This window comes from Muntiacus reevesi, chromosome 3, assembly GCF_963930625.1.
Source record: "Muntiacus reevesi chromosome 3, mMunRee1.1, whole genome shotgun sequence".
Lineage (NCBI taxonomy): Eukaryota > Metazoa > Chordata > Mammalia > Artiodactyla > Cervidae > Muntiacus > Muntiacus reevesi.
Window position 1 is genome coordinate 210,917,729 of NC_089251.1, and position 18,218 is coordinate 210,935,946.

General features: G+C 41.5%; 1 protein-coding gene across 1 annotated transcript in view; it reads left to right on the forward strand.

Moving 5' to 3' along the window:
• The first annotated feature begins 10,003 nt into the window (after window positions 1–10,003).
• Window positions 10,004–18,218, forward strand: part of UBXN4 (UBX domain protein 4) — a 31,106-nt gene continuing 22,891 nt past the window's right edge. Inside the window, exons 1-2 of the mRNA XM_065931459.1 lie at window positions 10,004–10,209; window positions 16,605–16,707. Coding sequence (XP_065787531.1) covers window positions 10,128–10,209; window positions 16,605–16,707 — 185 coding nt within the window. The 5' untranslated portion in view covers window positions 10,004–10,127. The remainder of the gene's footprint in view (window positions 10,210–16,604; window positions 16,708–18,218) is intronic.

Genomic DNA, 18,218 nt, shown 5'->3' on the forward strand with positions numbered 1-18,218 from the left:
TTCCCACCCTACCCTCCACCTTCTGTTTACTTGTACTCACAGTTCACATCCCACCTCAAATATTTCTTCCTTCAGATAGACTGCTCTTCTTCCAGAGCTCCTTAATTCTGTCCTCCAGACTAAGTCACTTCTGCCAGTAATAACTTGAATAATATCCTGTGCTTTCTCTTCAAAGCATTAATCACAGTAGTAATTGTGTAATTGGCCAATTAGTTCCTTAATGTTTTCTATCCATCAATATGTAATCAGGGCAGGAAAAACATCTATGGCTGTTACTAATACATCCCCGGCTGCCACCAGTGCCTTTCTCAGTAAATATTTGTCTTACGATTAAATGAAGAAATGAGCCGACAAGTCAAAAGCCTTGAATCCTGAAAGGCAGGTATATATATTTTCCTCAAGTATGGTTTTGGAAGGCAGGCAGAAATAATAGCTAACATTTGTAAAGCAGTTAATTACTATGTGCCAACTACTTGCTAAGCACTTATAAGGGTTCTTATTTAATCATCACAATAGCCCTAAGTGGTAAGTTCTATTATTACCTCAGTTTACAGTGAGGTAACTGAGGAAAGGTTATTTGAAAGAGAGGTGAGGAAATTTGCCCAAGGTCACAGAGCTAGTGAGTACTGGCTGTATACCTCAATCAAACAGCTGACTCCCGAGTTCATGGGATTAACCACTTCAGTTACTGCCTTAAGCCTTGTCAATGTAATGACTGCCATTAAAAAAATTCTTTTTTTTACTTAACTGTAGATGATTTAGGAGAAGGAAATGGCAACCTACTCCAGTGTTCTTGCCTGGAGAGCCCCGTGGACAGGGGAGCCTGGCGGGTTGCTGTCCGTAGGGTCGCGCAGAGTCAGACATGACTGAAGCGGCTCAGCATGCATGCATGCATTGGAGAAGGCAATGGCACCCCACTCCAGTGTTCTTGCCTGGACAATCCCAGGGACGGGAGAGCCTGGTGGGCTGCCGTCTGTGGGGTCGCACAGAGTCGGCCACGACTGAAGTGACTTAGCAGCAGCAGCAGATGATGATGATTTAAAATGTGCTAATTTCTGCTGTACAGTAAAATGATTCAGTTATCCATATACATACATTATTTTCATTACGGTTTATCACAAGATACCAAATATATTTCTCTGTGCTATACAGTAGGACCTTGTTTGTTCTATACATAATATTTGGCATCTGCTAACCAGAAACTCACAATCCATCCCACCCCCACAAACCCTCCCTCTTAACAACAAGTTGTCTGTTGTCTTGTCTGTGCGGACTGCCACTTTTTATTTGTCTTATTTACCTGGATCTATAGGAAGAGTCAGAGAGGAGTGCCACCCTATCTTTACTTCTGAAAATGGAATTGTTGTGAGTGAAGCTTACAACATATTCAAATATTTCTTCTTTCCTTTTTACATTTTATGTGCATCCATAATCCTATTACAGCAACTAAATAATCCTCTTTGTGGTCTGTTGTTGTTCAGTCTCTTAGTCGTGTCCAACTCTTTGTGACCCCATGGACACCAGGCTTCCCTGTCCTTCACCATCTCCCGGAACCTGTTCAAACTCATGTCCTTTGAGTCCATGATACCATCCAACCCTCCCGTCTTCTATCATCCCCTTCTCCTGCCTTCAGTCTTTCCCATCGGACATGACTGAGCGACTTCACTTTCACTTTTCACTTTCATGCATTGGAGAAGGAAATGGCAACCCACTGCAGTGTTCTTGCCTGGAGAATCCCAGGGACGGCGGAGTCTGGTTGACTGCCATCTATGGGGTCGCACAGGGTCAGACACGACTGAAGTGACTTAGGAGCAGCAGCAGCAGCAGCTCTAGCCATTAGGTGGCCGAAATATTGGAGCTTCAGCTTCAGCATCAGTCCTTCCAATGAATATTCAGGATTCATTTCCTATAGGATTGACTGATTTGACCTCCTTACAGTCCAAGGCACTCTCAAGAGTCTTCTCCAACACCACAGTTCAAAAGCATCGATTCTTTGATGCTCAGCCTTCTCTACAGTCCAACTCTCACATCCATACATGACTATTGGAAAAACCATAGCTTTGACAAGATGGACCATTCAGCAAAGTAATGTCTCTGCTTTTTAATATGCTGTCTAGGTTTGTCATAGCTTTTCTTCCAAGGAGCAAACATCTTTTAATTTCGTGGCTGCAGTCACCATTTGCAGTGATTTGGGAGCCCAAGAAAATAAAGTCTATCACTGTTTCCATATCTATTTGCCATGAAGTGATGGGACCAGATGTCACGATCTTCATTTTTTGAATGTTGAGTTTTAAGCCAACTTTTTCACTCTTCTCTTTCACCTTCATCAAGAGGCTCTTTAGTTCCTCTTGGCTTTCTGCCATAAGGGTGGTGTCATCTGCACATCTGAAGTTATTGATATCTCTCCCAGCAATCTTGATTCCAGCTTAGGCTTCATCCGGCCCAGCATTTCACATGATATACTCTGCATATAAGTTATTAAATAAGCAGGGTGACAATATACAGTCTTGACATACTCCTTTCCCAATTTTGAACCAGTCCATTGTTCCATGTCCGGTTTTAACTTATGCTTCTTGATCTGCATACACGTTTTTCAGGAGGAATGTAAGGTGGTCTGGTATGCCCATCTCTTTAAGAATTTTCCGCAGTTTGTTGTGATCCACACAAAGGTTTTAGCATAGTCAGTGAAGCCAAAGTAGATGTTTTTCTGGAATTCTCTTGCTTTTTCTAGGATCCAACGGATGTTGCCAGTTTGATTTCTGGTCTGTAGATGAATGATTATGCTTTCCGTAAGCACTTTACTTTTTTACACTTCCCCTTTTCACTCATGAAAAAGCAAGGACAGAGACTGTTTTTTACCTTTACATGGCTTTTTTTTTTTTTTGGTTTTAATATAAATAGCTTTGCAACATGAAGTCATACAGCCTCCCCTAGTGGTAAACAAGTGAAAATTTCCATGGAACAACAAATATCCTTTTTTTTAAAGCATGGTGTGGGATTTTATAGTTCAAGCTTCAGTAAGAAATACACTCTGGTTTCTTTTCCAAGCAATCATAAAGGACTGGCAACTTTCTACTTTCTTATGAATATCCAAATATACTTGAGTGACCAGAGTTAAGAATTCAGTTTGTGATGGGTTTTTATCTGTGCAATTTGAAATAAAAACCTTTGTAGTGGGGAACTTTTGGCCTCATGACACTAATAACTCATTCAGTCTGCGAAGAACAGAAGGCATTGTGGGGGACAGAAAATTAAGTAGAGTTGTTCCTTCTCATCTTTTGGAGGAAAAAACCCATAAACCCAGGAATTTAAATATATATGAAATAAAATGCTGACAAGATAAAATGGCCATGAGAAACTACACTATTCTTCCAGCTGTGCCCCCTTCCCTGACCAATTGTCTTTCAGTTTCTTAACTGGAAGCTGGTCTGAGCAGGTTGGTGAGACAGCAGACAAGGTGGTTTGTTCATGCATGTCTGCACACATTCTGATGCCAACTCAACGTGTACAGCTGGCAAACTCAGATATCTGTATGCCAATGAGGAAGTAAATGAGTGGGAGGGGCTGTGGCAAACTAAAATGCACATGACTTTTGTAAAACCTTGCGCAAGCACAATAATATTGGGACATCAGTAGAGTCCTTGAGCTCTAGCACAAATGCAGGACCAAAGCATTCCAGGATCCCACGCTATCAAGATATGAAGCAAGTCAGTGGTGCTGCGCTGGGTAAAGGGCCATGGGAACTGTTGGCAAATCTGAAGCAGCAGGTAGTGATACATCACAGAGAAGAGCTGACAGATTCAAGAGGGGGAAGGTGAGAGGATTTATGGTCAGCCAACTGGGAAGGGTCCCCATCTCCGCCCAGAATCACTGTGAACCATCTCTGTATCTTTGATGGCTTGAAGACGGGACTTTGAGAATTCACACTGGTCAAGCTGTCACGGGGGGAGGTTCTTCCAATGGTCAGAGACACACCAACTGAAACCTGGCCTTCCCCCTCACTGACTCTGGACCCGGGAACAGGCCTGGTATCTACGATCCCTCAGAGAAGAGCTCATTGCAATAAAACCCACTCTTTTTTTTTTTTCCTTCTTATATTTTAATTTTATTGGAGTATAGTTGATTTACAATGTTGTGTTAGTAACAAAGACGAAAAATCCTATGTGCTAAGACCCACCTAGCACAGCCAAATAAATATTTTAAAAATGATAATAAAATAAAATGGACAACAGTACATTAGAATTGTAAAAACAATGAACAATGGCTGTCTTCAGTGAATACTGCTTTTTTTGGATGTATGCTGACAAGCTATCTATCAGTTATTGTTGTTTAATTGCTAAGTCATGTCTCTTTTGCCACTCCATGGACTGTAGCCCACCAGGCTTCTCTGTCCATGGGATTTCCCAGGCAAAATACTGGAGTGGGTTGCCATTTCCTACTCCAGCAAAACCCACTCTTTTTGCACCAAAGAAGCCCATAAATCCTTGGAGTTCAGAATGATGTGGGGTGTTAGGAAGGAAAACAAGATATAACTCATATAACTCAAGATATAACTCACAGTTTGCCTGCTACACACCAATAAACTTCTGGTTTTGTGGGTCTGATCATAAAACTGAGCTGTAGCTTTTCATCAGCAATTCAGGTTCATTTGAAAAATAGGGCTGTTGCCATTTCCTCCAAAAGACCATCCCTGTTCTTCCCTTCCTCTCGATAATACCCTAGACATTGTTCTTACATTCTACCCAAATCAACACATTATATGTATGTTTCTTCCAGTGGCTAGACTTTAAGCTTTTTGAGAACAAAAACAGTATCTGTCAATTAGTCAACAAATAGTTCTATTCCAAGCACCTGGCCTCCAGTCTGTCCCATGTGAGCACTCAAATATGTGTTGACTGAGAGAAAGAGAATTCCAGGCAAGAGGAACCAATGAATAAAAACAGAGACTGTGAGGACCATGGCCTGGACAGTGGATACGATGTTCTGGTTGGCCCATGGAGCTCAGGTGGGGAAATGGAAGAATGAAGGTTGAAAAAGAAGGCTGGAGCCAAACTGTAGAGGATTTTGAACGTCGAGCTACAGAATTTGTACTTTATTTTTAGAGGTACTACAGAGCCAGTAAAGTTGTTTTCCATTTTTGTTTTGTCATGCTGGACAGCTTGTGGGATCCTAGTTCCCTGACCTAGGGATCAAACTGGCGCCCCCTGCAGTGGAAGCATGACGTCCTCACTAACTACTGGACCTCCGGGGAATTCCTGAGCCTGTAAAGGTTTTTAAGCTGAACAAAAATGCTAAAAATAATTTTGGGGAAAGTTGGCTATGACAGCACTGTGTAGGATGGACTGGAGAGGAGTCAGAAAGAGCAGTGAAGAAAGTTGTGTGAATCTCTCAAGCAACTGGGGTTCTGTCTTGTGCGGGTTCACAGAGAGATCTGCTTCCAGGAAGTTCATCAGGGAGTCAATTACGTCTCTAACCACGCTGGTAGAATGCAGGGGTAACCGAGGCTTAGGATGATCCTGGGGATATTACAAGCAACAGTATCCAACTTACAGAGTAGCCTAATCTATGAGGACAGTTATTCTCTCACAAGATAAGACTTAAGTCATAACAGACATGAGTGCTTTCCATATTCCACTCTACCACTCTCAAAGTGTCGGCAACATCATTCCTCTGGCCACAGCAGACCGGGCATTGTTTGCACACAACCATATCTAGCAAAGAAGGGTTGTACTTTCTTCCATGGGTCTCTTTTTTTAAGGAAAAGTTCTCTTAGAACTACCCCCCCACCCCCTCCCCTGCTACTTCCCATGACGTCCTAACTGGCTCCAAGGGGAGGCTGAAAAAACAAGTATCTAGCAGTTCCCCTCTCAGTGGGGAAACTCTGCCAGCAAAGAACAATGGGGAGTGTGGCAGAAGCATGATTGTTGGGTGGGCTATCAGTAAAGTAAGTAAGTGAAGTCGCTCAGTCATGTCCGACTCTTTGCGACCCCATGGACTGTAGCCTACCAGGATCCTCAGTCCATGGAATTTTCTAGGCAAGAATACTGGAGTGGGTTGTCATTTCCTTCTCCAGGGGGTCATCCCGACCCAGGGATCGAACCCAGGTCTCCTGCATTATAGGCAGATGCTTTACCGTCTGAGCTACCATCAGTAGAATTTGCCATACATTTCATAATCCCTCCCATCTTTCTGGGCTTCCCTGGTGGCTCAGACAATAAAGAGCCTGCCTGCAATTCAGGAGACCTGGGTTCATTTCCTGGATCAGGAAGATCCCCTGGAGAAGGGAATGGCAAACCCACTCCAGTATTCTTGCCTGGAGAATTCCAAGGACAGAGGAGCCTGGCAGGGCTACAGTCTGCGGAGTCACAAAGAGTCAGATACAACTAACCGACTAACACTTTCACTTTCATTTTCCCATCTTCCTAGGGTCCTCCCTCTTTACTGTGTATTCAGTCTTTCCAAGACTAGCTCCTTTCAATTAATAATTGTGTACATGCCTCTCCAATCTTTAAAAAAAAAAAAAAAAAATCCTGTCTTTCTCAGTCCACGTCTCTGTCCAGCTAATGTCCTTTCTTCTTCCTTCTCTTCACATTTACTGACAACCCCTTCTCTAGCTCCCTTCACTCTTCAACCCATTGCCATCTGACTTCCACACAGAAGAACCCATTGAAACACCTCTGGCTAAGCTGATAATCACTTCCACATTGCTAAAAGCAGTGGACATTTGAAAATCTTATTTAACTTGACCCAACAGCAGCCTTTAATACAATGGCTTCTCACTCTGTTCTCAAAACTCACTCTACCCTGGGCTTCTCTGGTACCACAAGCTCTCATATTCCCCCACCCCACCCCAACACACACCCCTGCCTCCCCTGAGTCTCGGTTACTGGTTTATACTTTCCTACACAACCCTCAATCTGTTTTTTGTTTCTTTGGGTTTCTTTTCCCTTGCTGTACCAAGTGGCTTGTAGGATTTTACTTCCCTGACCAGGGATTGAACCCAGGCCTTTGGTAGTGAGTGTGTGGGGTGTTAACCACTGGACTGCCAGGGAATTCCCAAGACCTCAGTCATAACTCTTGTCTTACCTCATTTTATATACTCTGTGAGAATCTCCTGCAGAGCCTCAATTATCCCGTTCCTGCTTAACACCCCGACTTGCTATCTCTCTAGCACTCCCAACACATGTCTAATATTGAACTCACATCTTCATGGCCACCTCTCCATCTACCTGCTCTTTCTTCAATGGTCCCTATAAATCACAACCTTCTATATGATTTCTCAAGACAGAAACCCAAGATCTCTTCTTGACTCCTTCTTCCTCAAATTCCATAGCTAAAGCCTATTGAGTCTACCTCTGAAAATCTCGAAGGTAGCCACTTCTCCATCTCCCTTATACATGGACAGTGGGTTCTTAACCAGTTTCTTCACATTCACCCATTCCACTTTCATTGCAATCCACTTGAACTGTAGCATACCTGCATATTGAAGACACAAATCTTTTATCTAATTCCTCTGTTTAAAATTCTTCAACAGTTTTCTACAATTCTTAGGAAAATGTCTGCAATCCTTAACATGATGCCCAAGGCCCTGGATGAGTTATCCTTTCTATCTGTCAGCCTCATTCACACCATATGTCTCTTTGTATGTTCTAGTCAGGCTGAACATTTTTCAGTGCTTCAAGGGTACTATTCTCATTTGCTTCAGAGCTTTCACACTGCTGTTTCCTCTCTCTGGAATAGTCTTCTCCTTCACAGAGCTAGACTTCTCCTCACATGTCATCTCCTCAGGAAGGCCTTTTCTAACCTTGCTATCCATGTTTGGGCTTCCCTTGTGGCTCAGCTGGTAAAGAATCTGCCTGCAATGAGGGAGACCTGGGTTCAAATCCTGGGTTGGGAAGATCCCCTGGAGAAGGGAAAGGCTACCCACTCCCGTATTCTGGCCTGCAGAATTCCAGGCTATACAGTCCATGGGGCTGCATAGAGCTGGACACAACTGAGCGACTTTCACATCCATGTTTGGTCACATCATTACATTTCTGAAGCACTCAGAATTTCCCTCTTATGGTACTCATCATCACAGTCACTTACTCAATGCCTGTCTTCCTTTTCAGGCTGTGCAGTCACAGAGGCAGGAGCTTTGTCTGACTGCCTCACCTCCTTATCACGGCCAGGTATAATGCCTAGTTCATAGCAGATGTGCAATAACTATTTGATGAATGAGTGAGAGGCTATGAATGATTCTTCTAATATTTAATTCTAACATTAGAAATAAAGACATTATTCTGCTGAAAGGGTATATATGTTGATCAAATTTTAAGGAAACTATTTAAAGTTGATGTTGAAACCAACTCTAATTCTTCCTGAGGAATGATATCCTCTGTAAATAGTGACTGTCTGTAATCAGCATTATGTTTCAGTTTATAAGAACACATAAGAGGCCTGATTGGAAAAAAGCAAATAAAAATCACAATTCAATCTGTTAGTTATTTCTAGGTTAAATACTTGTAGGAAAGGGGTATTTTCAGATGTAGCCCTTCCTTAATCCTGCAAATATTGTCAAATGGCTGTGCTGCTGGAGGAGAAATTAAGTGATGTAGGGTGTACAATATAATACCCTGTGCAACTTTAAATAAACTACAGAAATCTTTCGCCAATAGCTATTAGATACCGTGTAATTTCATGAAAGCATTAAATTTGGGTCAGTTTTCATTTTAATGGCAACCAACCACAAAGTGCTAGATCTTGATAATAGTACTTTGTCATATATCATGGTAAACAAAATTATTTATTCACTTTTGTATTACCATGAAAAGTAGCTGGAAAAGAAATTATCTATTCTCTGCTTCTTTTTTTTTTTTTTTTACAAAAGTTTATTCTTAAATGTACAATACGTTCCAAGACAACACTTCATTCTAGCTATAGGTGGCAAAAGATATTATGGTAGGGAATCCAGGTGTTTAAACACGAATGGAACTAAGGGTTATCATTGCCTCAGGCACAAGGAACAGCTTACTTTTTGCCAGATTTCTTAATTCCATCGGTGGTCAGGGGGCCTTTCCCACGGCCTTTGCTTTTAGCTCCTCGAGTTTCTTCTGCTTCTCCTTCTGCTTCTGCTTGAATGCCTTATCTTCCTTGTCCATCTCCTCGGCTTGCTTCTTGGGCTGCTTCAGGGGCTTCTTGCCACCTTCGGGACCCAACATGGCGCCTGCCGCCCCTTCCCCAGAGGCTTCCACCGGAAGCCCTGACTTAACTTTTGAAAGCAGCTGTGGCAACAGCATAGCTAAGTGTTTTGAGGTTTGTAATGATCTCTAACCAACGACCTTACTCAAGGTCTGCGTTCAACCAAAAACTCCCCTCAGGTACACGGGCTGTATGGTATTACAGAAGGTGACTGTTGTATTTCTTTTCTTCAAGGTCGAGCTGATAAATTAAGTTCAATAGATGTAGTAAATCCCTACAAACCCCATTAAGTTTCATACCGAGAGACACCCATCCTATTACACAACAGCCATTAATCATAATAGAGAATTACATCGTCGCACTAGGCAGAGTTCCATCCGGGGCGAGGATGATTTCCTCCTTATTTAAGGTCTCGAAAATGCCAGAAAGAGTATCTTCCGATGAGTAGCACCATTTCTCCTCTTTATAGACTATGAAGTGGCTCTCACGATCGCCCCCTTAGCCGTACCCGGCAAACCACAATTAACATGTCCTACAAAATTAAAGGGACCAAGCCAAGACTACAATTCCCGTCATGCACCGGGAAGGCGCCACCGACGCGATTTAGCGATTAGTCATTCTTCCCTACGCCTCCTCCCATTTCCGGGACTGCAGCGCCTTGCGGCCTCGCGGGCACGCGCACGCTCCGACTTGCCAACGAGACAAGGCACGGGGGCGCGGCGCTGACGCCGACGTGTGGCGTCACGTGTCGCGGGGTGCGCCTCGCCTGCGCGCTTGCGCGCGTCCAGTGGGCCGCTGACGGGCTTGAGCGCCTGTGCAAAGCGGGAGGCGGGGTGCGGGCCGGCTGGGGCTGCGGGGGCCGCGGAGCCAGGCGACGGAGAGGGCGGGGCCAACTCCGGGACCGCGGCGACAACACATCGAGCGAGCGCCTCGGCCCGAGGGCAGCGATGCTGTGGTTCCAGGGCGCCATTCCGGCCGCCATCGCGTCGGCCAAGAGGAGCGGCGCCGTCTTCGTGGTGTTCGTGGCAGGTGAAGGAGGCGAGGGCCCGAGATGTAGAAGGGACACCCCCTCCGGCCTACCTCCAGCCCCAGGGGCCCCCAGCCTTTCCTCCGGGCGCCGGGAGGCCCGGCTGCCAGTCCCTGGCGTCTCAGCGCTTCCCCGTCCGTTTGGAGTACACTTGGCCTGACCCCCACCGCTGGCTTTTCCCGGCCCCCCTGCAGAGGGCACGGGGCCTCGCCCCCAAAACGCGCTGAACCCCGCCGTCTCCCCTGTGCGGGGCGAGGGGACTGGTCGAGCAGGCCCTAGGGCCGCCCTGCTCGCTGTGGAGCCTGACTCCGCGCCGCCTGCGGAGTTGGCACCCGCAGACCCCACCGTCGCCTCCTGGCGCCCCCGACGGAGGGCTCCACTTGGAGGGACTTTAACTCCCGTATACTTAGTGTGTAGGTGAGGAGAGAGACGGGCCGTAGACAGGCAGTTTTGCTTGTAATTAGTTGTGGACTTTCAGGAAGAAAGCTGTGTCATCGGTAATCAACAAAGAGAAACCACCTGATGTTCACTGTTACTGGCTTTCGTGTGTTCCTGAAACGTAAACTTTTGAGGTCTATATAAATTGGATTTTTTTGAATGCCATAGGAGTGGAGACACTAATATGAAATAATTTGTAGCAGGTGGATTGTTTTTTAACCGTTTGTTTAGAAGTAGACACACAAGCATTGATTCTTTTTATTGTCTTCCTAGTATCACAGATACAGTTTTAGAATGTGTACTAACTCATCTATTCTGTGTTGCTCTGGGTTATTTTGCTCCGTATTTTATTATTGCAGTCTTCTAGATTTACAGTAAACTTGTGCCTCTGTGAAGTTTTGCTGATTCTCATTACCTGAACCTAATTAGTATTTGCGACTACCGTTAATTTGAGGTGCATTATTTCAACAATTTGTGTTTAATAACGGTTTGTTCATTATTAACATGGCTTGGAAGGCTCGGTAATAACTCTATAGCTTTATGCACTGTAGTGAAGAGCAAGTTGCTGAAATATGAGTTTCACATTAAATTTGAAATTTTAAGTTGTTTTAAATTATAGTAAAATTTTAACTCATTGCTGTTAATTAGAAGAGCTGGAGTAGTTCAGATTCTTTTATGCTGTTTTTTTAGAGTTATATTTCACATAATAAGTAACTGCTGTAAACCTGTAAGAAAATAAGTGGATTAAAAAGGAACGTTTGGGCTTCCCAAGTGGCTCAGTGGCAGAGAATCTGCCTGAAAATGCAGGAGACGCAGGTTCAGTCCTTGATAGTGGAAGATCCCACGTGCCACGGAGCAATTAAGCCCGTGGGCCACAACTACTGAGCACACTCCCCGCAGCTACTGAAGCCCTCCCCCCTCCCCCCGCCGGCCCCGGCCTAGAGCCGGTGCTGGGCACTTAGAGAAGTCACCCAATGAGAAACATGCATTGCAACTAGAGAGCTACTGCCATAGATAAATAAAATCCTAAGAAAAGGGAAAGGAAAACTGATGATACTGAATATGTTCATTAGGAGTGCAGTAATAGTTGTAACACCATTTTAAGTTGTGTTTTTCACATATACTCTCAATTGATCCCGGACGTTCGTAGAACAGGGTTTATTTATCATGCCCATTTTATCGATGAGGAAACTTAGGTCCACAGCGGCTAAGTGACGTACACCAGTGTCACAAAAAGAATATATATCTTTTCTTGACAGATTTTTTTTTTTATCAGCTTCCAAAAAAGTGTCTTTTTTGTTTCTCCAGAGAAAAAAACAACCATTGTACAGACAGACCTTAGGTAGTTATACAACAGACCTTAAGTAGTTACTGAAATTGGTGTAGAAATCAGGAAATCTAAAGTCTTTAAAGAGTTTGTTACAACCTTTCTGTTTTGTGACCAGGGGTGGAGCCCTCACCTCCTGCCTTGGAAGAGGACATGAGGAACTTTTCACCACTGGCCTTCCAGGGAAGTCCCAGTAGTCATATTTTTAAACAGAAAGCACATTTGATCAGTGTCCAAAGGTTCCTTGAAGGCACTCTTGGACTAACCTGTTAATTTGAAAGAAATGCTAGGTTTAATTAACAAACATTTAGAAACCCTTTTCGAAACAGTAGTGCTAATTATTACAATAGAAAAATAAAGTTATAGGTCTTTGGGGCTTTGCGTCTGTATATAATATATACCTTCTTCAATTTTTCAAGTTTTTCTGATGAGCATGTATCATGTAACATATGTTTTTAGAATATCAGTGACTGTTGAATGTTTGCAGGAGGACTAATAGTCTGTGGAAGAAGTCGCTTCCACATCGCTTGACCCATTCAAGTACTGTTAGTTTTTCTAGAGTTTTAGGAAGTTAGTCTCCAAGACTAGATAGAGTGTGTAGACAGTGGAGTCGTGAAATTGCAACACTTACAGCTTTCTTAGACCTTTATTCTTTTTTTAATGTATTTATTTAGTTGTGGCATGCAGGTTCTTTAGTTGCCGCATGTGGGATCTAGTTCCCTGACCAGGGATCGAACCTGGGCCCCCTGGATTGGGAGCGTGGAGTCTTAGCCCCTGGACCACTAGCGAAGTCCCTAGACCTTTATTCTTGACTTTGAAGAGTACAGTCAGAACTGATGATTTTCTTCGATATGAGACCTTGACAGTAATGTGCCAGCTCACTGGAAAATTAAAAGGATAGCTTTTTAGTTGGAAGGAGTGGTCATAAATGTATACTTTGGTTCATATAGCCACTCAAGTGGGAAACATTTTAGGCAGATTGTTTATATTTTAGTGAAATTTTCATGGATGAATTAAATATGTAGGATTTATGTTAAGAGACTGGAGAGGTTACTAGTTAAGTCAAACAAGTATTTTCAAAGTATTATAGGTGTGTAAATTGCAAGAAATAAAACTGAAAAAGGTTTTGATTCTTTTCTTGGGAATGTACAATAATTTGACAAGCATTCTGAAGCAGAGGTGTCTTGTCACTGACTAGACAACTAAACACTGGTCATCGACTAATGGTTCTATTTGGCTAAAATCTCCTTGACCAACACTATGTAATGCTGCCCCCCCTCCCCCGTTTGATTTGGTTTGATTTGGTTTGGTTAAAATAGACTAAAAAGCCATTTGGGTTTAGACCAGTTGAGTTTTTCTCTGTTGAAATTCCTGGTTATAGAGTCTGCAACTGCTTCCGAGTTTGTACTGCTCTTTTTAAGTGACTGTACTTTTGGATACTGCTGATACCACCAAGAATGTAATGTTTTCTCCTGAAATCTTTGGCCCATCTAACTCCATAGCATAGTTCATAAATTGATTTAAAATAAGAAAGTAAAGATTCCAAAGTTGGCAATTAAAAATCTCACCCAGTAGAGCTAAGGTTAACTCTCATTACGTAATTCCATTCAGTCTTAACATCTCTGTTGGTCAGGCAGCTATTGCTGCCCTCTGCTGAATCATGAGCACACATTGCTAGTGGAGATGGAGCCCTTGAGAATCTGCATCATACAACCTAGGTGAGGGAGTGAAGAACATCAGCCTCAGGAGTGGCAGGTCATCCTTCCAGCTGCCTGCTTGACATCCGCATTTGGATGCCTCACAGGACTCTCAGGCCTGAAAGTATTACTGCTTGAATCTGTTCCCCACCCCTGGTTCTGCTGCTGAGTAAAGGGCACCACCTCATACCCAGCTGGGTAAACCCAGGCATGGGCGTCATCTTTGGACTCAACTCTGCAGTCTCATCTTGTTCCCTGGTACCTAGTGTTCGCAACACTCCTAACCGTACAGCCCTTTCCTCCACAGAAACTCCTCCTGCTTGGTGAACTTTTCTGGCTTGTGGCATGGTTTACCTCTTCCATCCTTTAGCTCTTGCCTTAAATATCACCTCAGAGAGGGCTTCCCTGACCAATCTAAAGGGGTCTGTTTTTTCAAAGCGTTTCTTACCATAATTATAGTTTACCAAACAAGTATTTTTTTTAGATTTTAAGCTCCACTGAGGGCATATAGTATCTCATTTGTTTTATATTTAGTTAGCACAGTGCCTAGCAGAGTATAAATGTAAAGTAAAATAGTGAATGTATGAAAGAAAGAATGAATAAAAATAACCCCTTACACCCCACAGCCTTCTCTAAGTGTATTAAGGGTGTTCCTCTGTAGCTATTTTCTAGGTTGATAATCTTGTCATTTACTTGGAATTTTGCATCTCTCGTCACCCCCATAGTGTCTGAAGATATGCTCAGAATGATCTCATGGCAAATGATAGTTTTCCTGTCTGCTGCTTCGACATCTAGGCGTCTGCTAATGGGCATTCTTTTAGTCTTGGTCTGTGCATGCAATCTATCCCTGTCTACTTTTCCATGGCCATATTTCTCAAGCCCCTTATTACTGAATATTCCTGAATCTCATTTCACAAAAGATGTTTTCAACCGTGTAGCATTAGTCAGGTTTTGTAGGCATGCCAAGATCCTATACCAGAAATTTAGTTATTCAATTCTACAAAATACTTTTTGAGAGCCTGCTCTACTCCCAAGTATTTACTATATATTAGATTCTATTGTAGGTGTTTGAATTATGTCAGTAAATAAGAAGGAAAACAATTCTTGCCCTCATGGAGCATGAGATCTAGTGGAAGGAGACAGACAACAAACAGTAAACATGATAAGTAAAACAAATAGTCTATTAGAAGGTTTATAAGTATTACAGAAAAGAAAGTGGGAAGTGAAGAAGCTTTGGAAATATCTGAAGTGTGTAATTTTATTTTTGCTGTGATTTGTGGCTTAGTTTCCAACCAGGATCTTAGTTCCCAACCAGGGCTCAAACCTGTGCCCCTGCAGTGAACGTGCTGAGTCCTAACTACTGGACCACCAGGGAATTCCCTGCTCTGACTTTTTAAAAGGAAGATGCTGCGTTAAGAGTAGACAGAGCAGGGAGACCAGTAGGAGGCTACTGTAATCATTATGTGAGAATTTGATAGCTTAAGTCAGGGTGGTAGCAGTGAGTTATACAAAGTTATACTCCAGATATATTTTGGAGACAGCATCAGCTGAAGGCAAAAATAACTAAACTTTTTGGTCTGAGAACTGAGAGGATGGTGTTATCAATACCAGATAACTGAGATGGAGAAGACTAAGGGTAGATTAAATTGAGGGAAGGGAACGCACATGGGAAGAAAACAACTTACAAAAGAGTAGGTATAGAAAGATCTCATATTTGTAAGGCAAAAAAGTGTGATCTGAAAACGTAGCTCTGCTAACCTTCGAAATATTTTTCAGTGACTTAACTCTGGTAAGTTTCCTTTGCCCATCAATAAATGGTTATGCCAAAATCTAGATGTTACAGGTCTAAAATGGAAATAATCTCTTGATGGGTGTAATTTTTAAAATATTTTGTCACTGAGGTATTGCATACAGTATATTAAGTAAAATATAGTCAGTGAACAGCTGGGTGAATTTTTACAGATGATACACTTGTGTAAGAGATAAACGTTTCCTATCATATGACATCACTTATGCAGAATCTAAAAAAAATGATACAAATGAATTTAATTACAAAATAGAAATAAACAGAAAATTAATTTATGGTAACCGGGGGAGAAGGGTGAGTAGGGATAGTTTGGTATTGACATGTATACAGTACTGTATTTAAAATAGATAACCAATAAGAACCTACTGTATAGCACAGGGAACTCTGCTCAGTTTTCAGTAATAACCTAAATGGGAAAAGAATTTGAAAAAGAATAGATACAGGTATATATATAGTTGAAAAACTTTGTTGTACACCTGAAACTAACACAACATTGTTAATAAAATATATAAATATATATATAAAACATTTCCAACATCCTGGAGGCTCCTTCATCCTCTTTCCCAATCAGTAGTACCTCCACCAAGGTAGCATGCATGTATGCTCAATTCTATCACCATAGATTAGTTTTGGATCAGCATACCTTTTATAACTGGCATACCTCTTAACAAAAGGCAGGTGCAAAACTGCAAACAGAATCACACCTGGCTTCTGTCTCCCTTGGAGGGATTCTGGAGAATAAGTGGTGTGTGTGTGGAGGACATTAAACTCAACAGAAAGATATTACGTAAAGGAAAAATATTGTACCTTTGTTTTCTAAAATCATATGTACAAAAGGCAAAACAGACACATTTCTGCCCATGACTTCTAATTATTGTGATAATATTTGCATCATAATTTGGATGTCTTCATTTAGAAACACTTTGTATTACCTAAATACCAATATTTCCTTTTTCATTACTTTTTATTAATGTTAGCAGTCACTTCATTTATGGAAAAAGTCAGTTTTCAAATTTGGTCAAAAATAGTATTTGTGGGTTTACATTTTATTTGAAGTTCCAGATTTACAGGGAAAAGAATCAGCAGATACTGGCCTTATGCTATAAGAATGCTTGAAATGTTTTACAGGTGATGATGAGCAGTCTACACAAATGGCTGCAAGTTGGGAAGATGAGAAAGTGACGGAAGCATCTTCAAACAGTTTTGTTGCTATTAAAATCGATACCAAAAGGTTTGCTTATGTTTTACTCTTGCAATTTAAAAAAAAATTTTAACCATTGTCTCTGGTTGTGATTTATGATTTATACTTTAGGACTATAAGAATGTTGATTTTTGTCTAAGGCATGTTGAGGGCTTATAGTCTGATTGCCATTTTTCAAATTTCTCCTTATATCTTATTGAAAAACTGATAAATTCTTGGGACATACACCAGTGATGCAAAGGAACTGTGATCCTCACATTCTAAAAACTTGGAAGTAATTGTAAACAATATATTAAATATCTCTGGAAGGTTATAACCACTCTTTTGGATCCTGTTTTTGAAAATGGAGTCATTTAATTCAGTAAAAGTAAGAGCATTTATAGGCACATCATAATACCTGATAACCACAGATCTGTTTCATTTGTGAATATATCCCTCTTCCCCCATTAAAATTTGTGTGTGTGTGATGGAAAATTTCACGCATACACAAAAGTGTTTGAGTAGTGTAATGACCCCTGCCCCCCCCATCTTGTCAACTACTTTGACAGCTATCACCTCTTGTTAGTCTTGTTTCATCTTTTCCCCCACCCATTTTAACCCCATCCTTTTCAACTCATCCCATATAATTTTGAAATAAATCTCAGTCATCATATCATTTCATCTATCAGTATTTTGGTATGTCTCTGAAAGATAAGAATTCTTAATTTTTTAACATAATACTTCAAAAATTAATCTTAATTTCTTAATATCAAATATTCAGTTGTTAAATCAGTCAGGTTTTATTATTAATTTAATTTATTACAGTTTGTTTGGTTCAGGATCCATAAAGATCTACACATTGTGATGTGTTGATCTCTGTCAGGTCTGTCTTACTCTGGAGGCTGCTTCTCTGGATCTCCCTGTCTTTTTCTTTGCAGTCTGTTTTTTGAGAATCCAGGTGATTTGTTGCATAGTTTCCTACAGTATAGGTTTTGTTCATTGGAGTCCTGTCAGTGTCATTTAGTTTGTCACTCTGTCCTCCATTTTCTGTAAATTGACAGTTGGATTCAGGTTTTTTTTTTTCCCACTTAAGACTACTACTTAGATGGTGGTGTGTCTTCCATTCTTCTTCGACAGAGTACATAATGCTCTGTTGTTTGTCTTTATGATGTTAGCCAGCGCCATCAATGATGAATGCCTGGAAACACTAGCAATTTTAAAGTGGTATTTCTGTTCTTTTGGTATTGATAATACCAAAATGAAAATTACTGTCAACATTAAAATAGAAATTTACCTGTAAGTTTGTAAACTTTTTATTAAAAATTTTTTCTTCATTAATAAAACATGAAGCAAATCATAGTACAGTCTGCTTCACAGTAGTTACTGAACTATACATTTATTGAGCTATAATCGTCTTTTTTTTCTTTCTTTTAAATAGTCTGTGATATCATTGATATTGTCCATTCTTTTCCAGAAGCACCTTTTAGAGTCAGTAATGGCAGGAGGGATGTAGGGTTTTGTTGGGAATGTGGGAGAAATGAGAATTTCAGAATTGTTGTGAT